Below are 5,856 nucleotides of genomic sequence, written 5' to 3'. Positions count from 1 at the left end.
CAGAAGAAGAAGCAGAAGAAGCAGATGCAACAGAAGAAGAAGCAGAAAAACAGATACAAAACCACCGGCGCTTGGCCACCCATCCCCAATGGCGGCGACGGAGCGTCCGAGAACCGGCGACGCACTCCACCCTCTGATCCCTCTCTCTCCTCGGCCACCCATCACCCGCGGACCTGCGACGGAGCATGCGCGGACCAGCTCAACCTCGGATCCCTCTCTCTCTCCTTCGCGTGCCGCCCTCCTCGCGTGGTGCTCCTCTTCCCGGCGACGCACTCCACGGCGGCAGAAGCATGCATGAACGGTCCTCCCTTCCACCGGCGTTCCCTCTCTCTTTCCCCTCCCCCCTTCGCATTTCCTTTCGCCCCCTCCCCCCAACCCCCAAAAACGCGTTTCCTCTCCCCCAAAAAACGTGTTCTTTTTTTATTTTATAATTTTTTTATTATTAAAGTAGGGATATTTTAGGAATAAAATTATTTTTTTTTTAAAATGACGATTTTAATACAAAAAAATACGTTAAGGATTATTTTAAATCAAAATATACACCAAAAATAAATTCGATTCTGACCCACAACGTAAGAGACCAAAACAATATTTATCCCTTAAAAAAGGATAATATTAAAATATTGATACTAACTATATTTTTTTTTTCATCCAATAAATTGAAGAAAAAAATTTAATAAATCCCACTTTTTTGCTTTTGATTTTTTTATACAATTAAATAATAAAAAATAATTATTTTTCTTTTATCTTTTTTTTTTACCTTTCAATTTTACCTCAAACAAATACAGTAAGAGAGAACCACCTTGCGCACGGAAGGGGGACTTAATATTCGAAATGAGGAGAGGACGTAAAATAAAACGTTAGTAGATATTTTACTTTCAACTTTCATTTTCTTTTTATTTATAATAATAAGAGTTTAGTTAATATATAGCATATGATTAGCTTATTATTAATAAAAATTTTAAATATTTTTATTTAATAAATATATTAAAAATTTAAATTTTTTATATTTTTAATAAAAAAATTCTTAATTTATAAATTTAATATGTGTGTCAATAAGTTATAGTTCAAATGACATAATCTCTTCATATTCATTTAAGAGGTCGTAAATTCGAGTCTTCTTGATAAAAAAAATTAATACGTATTCTTAAAACACAAGATAGATAAATAATAATAATAATAATAATAATAATAATAATAATAATAATAATAATAATTTTGCTTTGATTAAACCAACAGACAATGACAAATTTTAGAAATTTCCTTCTCCTCGTCGCGTCTTTTTCCTTTATAAATCCAAAAAAGACTGGTGATTAATATTGTTCTTTATAATTAAGTATAAACCCAAAATTTGTCAAGTAGTCGGTCGCAAATAAAAACAAACTTTTATAGCAAGCAAGAAAAAAGAGGTATTCATGATCCGGTCATGTTAGATAGCCAAAAAATAATTATAATATAAAAATATTATATAAAATTTTTTATTTTCTTAATAAGTAAGTGACATATAATTTTTTATTATTTATTCTCTTTATCACCTACTATTTTGTTGCATGTTTAGAGTCATTAATATTCTTTTTAAAATTAATTTCAATTTCTTCCAAATCAAGTTCTTAACATCTTTCAATCACATTATTATCCATTAAAATACAATAATTTTCTGCAAAAAATATGAAAATTAAATTAAAAAATTTTAACAACTTCTACTATACAACTTATATTTTACATATAAACTATTAAAAAATAAAATATAAAATATAAAATATAAACAAAAATTAAAAAATAATTTTTTAAAAATAATTATTAACTCGTCATATTAAAATCAATAAATAAGCATATATGAATATTAAATAAAAATATTAAAATAATTAAAATCATGGCCTATTAGTGCACATATGAGATAATTTAAAAAATACAATAAGATGTATAGTTTAAATTTTGATAATATTAATTATAAACATTATAGGTATGAAATTATAAATATTATGAATACAAATTATAGATGTTATGTGTATGAATTTATAGATATTATGTGTAAATTTATCAATTGAATAAATTAATTTAAAAATTTAATTTTTTTTAAATTCAATTATGATAAAATTTAAAAGACATCTGTGTTAACTTTATATTTACATATACAATAACTAAAAAATGACATGTGTATGGATGTAATATCTAATAAACATGAATTTAATTTTTAAATGTTAGTTGTATGTAATTATGGATGTTATGTATATATACGTATGAATATTATGTGTATGAACTTAGTTAGTATATACAATATAATTATAAATGCACATAAAAGCACAAAAAAAAAATTAAATCAGTTTATTACCATACCTCATCAAAATTAGTGTGGTTTTTCATATTCTCGAGAATTGGTTGACTGACAACAATCTCGTCGGGTGAGCCCGTCTGTTGTTCAAATTCTTTATCAGCACTTTCTACCATAAGTACCGTATTAAGGTCAAATTCAAATGCCATACTATTTGCAACGATAAACGCGACTTCTTGTAAAATTTCTTGACTTATACACTATTCTGTTTGTCAATGGTATTATAGTCATGATTTTTGAATAATCATAATTAAATTAATGGAAGGTATATATTACAAAGAATCAAGTGCAAGTAAATGTCTAAACGGAAACAAAGAATGAATGATTTTTTCGTATTTTCATTGATTGATATTAAATGCATTAAGGGAAACAAAGAATCAAGTGTAATTAACTCAATTAATGTATATTATCATTACCGTCCATTCTTATTATTATTATTAATATTTAATGTATTCTTAAATATAAAAATTAAATTATAAAAGGAATATTAAGTATTGATTACAAGAATGCATAATAGTAAGGAATATGATATTATAATTAATATTATTAATAAGTAGAGTTGATAAAAATATAATAAGTGGAATGATAAGAGAATAAGATAAAAAATAAAACTGTTATTAAATAATATAAATGAAGTAAATTATAAAAATTTTTGGCTAATTATGGCTGAAAATTTTTTGTTACCAAACTTTTTCGTTCGTGATCATATAAAAAATTTTAAATTTACTTGTGATCTATCAAAATCTCCCAACAATTATTATGTGCTGAATTTGAATACTGGTGCGATAATTTTTGTCAAAAATAATAACACTCAAAATAGAGAGATGGATTTTGTATTTGTCCATGTTCAAACCTTGAAGCAAGGATACGATAAAAGGATCATAAATTCCTATTGCATTATAAAGAGCGATAAATTAATTCATAATGTATCAGACTATTAATTCATGTAAAATTTAAAATATTTATGTTGAGTTTATTAATTTGGTTTCTGTTCCTTTCTTTCTCATATGCTTCACTCACCCTAATCCAATTTCAAACTGCACCAATGAACGAATATATATATATACACGAAACTTCCTAAACAAAAATTCAACCCCATCACGTGATTCTCTAAGATATTAGATATGTATTAAGATGTATTCATTATTCCACCGCAACACTATAAGCGTATTTGAATTCCTTTGTTTCACCAATTAAAGACAAACGTTTGCATGGACCACTATCATCACTACTATATATATTAATATATTATTATATACTATATACTATATATACTATAACTGTATCATATCATATTATGATATATCTTCTATCTCCTATCCCTTCTTTATTATTAGGCTGTATCCTTTCATATAATACATGTGCCTCACCGAGCCAAATGGAATTTTCAAAAAACAAAAAGGGAGTTTGAATTTATCATTTTCATGTGATGCCAATGCTGTTTTTTCTATTTGTGGATGTAACTGTTAGCACAGCGGTGCAGAAAATTGTTGGGTATAATTAATAAGGACAACAACTTTTGAAAATAATTTCACATTGGAATATTTCATTTCCTCTATCTAAAATGAGAAATTCAAAATGGTATCATGCGTTTAATTAAAAACTATATGAATCAAAATAATGAATTTTGTTTTCCTTCTTTATCAAACTAAATTAGGCCACTAAATTAATGTCAATTAAGTTAGAGACCAAACTAACAATTTATAGTTGAGTTGCCAAATACCCTCTCTTTTCTTTCTTTTTGGTTTTATTTATTTTTCTTCCTCAAAAGTCAAAAGTGTTGGGATTTGTAGTGAACTTCAATGAGCATAATATTGGGCCCTCTGTTCTGGTATTTCCCGGCTACAAAGTACAAACCCAACTATCCAATCCATTATTGCATTAAATATATACATTTAATTCTTTCGCAAAAAAAAAAAAAAGGTAAAGGACAAATAGGTCACTGACATTTTTTTTGCGGACATTTTCGTCTTCGAAAAATAAAAAATACATTCATGTCCCTGAACTTTGTAAAACGTGGACAAATATATCCCTCCGTTGAATTCACTGCGTTTGACCTGACGGAAAACTATGACGTGGCAAAAGAGGAGCTGACCTGTCTGTTACAGGATGACACATGGCTCTGAGCTTTTGGAAATTGGACATATTAGTCCCCAGGCAAGAAAACGACGTCGTTTCACTACCTTACTAGAATAATCCACTCTCCTTGCTAGCTCAGCTTCTCTCCTCAAACACTCACCGCCTTTCAACCCTCTTTGCAGCCCTCCATAGCCACCGGGGGTCTCTGAAGTCCCCACTCATCTCCAGTGCCTCAACCAAGTCGGTCAATACTTCTTGGATCTTCGAATCGGATCACCGTCGCAGAGCCTCCTCCTGGTGGCAGACACCGGCAGCGACCTAGTATGGTTTTCTTGAAACAAAGACTATTTAATGATTTGCTCTATGTAACTATGATGATGCATTATTTTTACCTGTTAGAATGTGCCAAGAGATGCCAAAATGGAGCCCCCAATCCAAACAATGTACTTCCTCTCTGGTGGTGCTACAACCTTAATTTTCATGCTACTCGGTGCTAATGCTGTAATATCCTTGCTCATCCTGTCAGCAATGCCTGGAAACATAGTGGAACAACCACTCAAGACAATGTTACCATAGAGATCCTTCCTAATATCAACATCACACTTCATGATCGAATTATATGTGGTTTCATGGATTCCAGGAGATTCCATCCCGATCATGGATGGCTGGAAGAGAACTTCAGGGCATTGGAATCTTTCAGCTCTTATTGTGATAACCTGTCCATCTGGTAGCTCATAGCTCTTCTCAACAGTTGAGCTAGTCTTCGCAGTTTCTAGCTCTTGCTCATAATCAAGAGCAATATAAGCTAGCTTTTCCTTCATGTCTCTCACAATTTTGTGCTCAGCTGATGTCGTGAAAGAGTATCCACACTCAGTCAAGATCTTCATCAAGGCATCGGTGAGATCACGCCCTGCAATATCCAAACGCAAGATTGCATGCGGAAGAGCATAACCTTCGTAGATAAGAACTGTGTGACTGACACCATCTCCAAAGTCCAAGACAATCCCTACATAAAACAGAACAAAACAACATCAAACCCGAACCTGCAACCACACCAAGATCCACTCCCCATGTCTGTACTCATACTCTTACGTGGACGGTTCCACCACAAGCGGCTTTACTCAATCTCAAAAAGTTGATTAGCAGCAATCTCTCCTGACTCTGAATCACCTGAATCATCGTATGCTTTACATGCCTCCACCATATCTCCAACCTTCACATAGCCAACCACCATAGCCGTCCATGAAACTACATTCTTCTTAGACATTCCATCAAACACCTTGCGAGCATCACCAATCTTTCCACATTTTCCATGCATATCGACCAAACAGATTCCAACAAACATATCACCTTCAACCCCACACCTCAACGCCGAGCCATGGAGCAATTTTCCTTCGCAGGATCTGCACATGCTTGAATAGGCCATAAGAAGGGTGGTAATGGCG

At 31.4% G+C, this 5,856-nt stretch overlaps 1 protein-coding gene across 1 annotated transcript; it reads right to left on the bottom strand.

The window, feature by feature from the left end:
- Positions 1–4,182: 4,182 nt before the first annotated feature.
- LOC112733607 (actin-93-like) lies at positions 4,183–5,856 on the bottom strand. The gene has a single exon (XM_072213421.1). It carries the CDS (start codon positions 5,296–5,298, stop codon positions 4,807–4,809), a length of 492 nt encoding a protein of 163 aa, XP_072069522.1. The 5' UTR covers positions 5,299–5,856; the 3' UTR covers positions 4,183–4,806.

This window comes from Arachis hypogaea, chromosome 13, assembly GCF_003086295.3.
Source record: "Arachis hypogaea cultivar Tifrunner chromosome 13, arahy.Tifrunner.gnm2.J5K5, whole genome shotgun sequence".
Classification (NCBI taxonomy): domain Eukaryota; kingdom Viridiplantae; phylum Streptophyta; class Magnoliopsida; order Fabales; family Fabaceae; genus Arachis; species Arachis hypogaea.
Note: the sequence above shows the minus strand (reverse complement) of the source record. Positions and strands in the feature narration are given on the sequence as shown.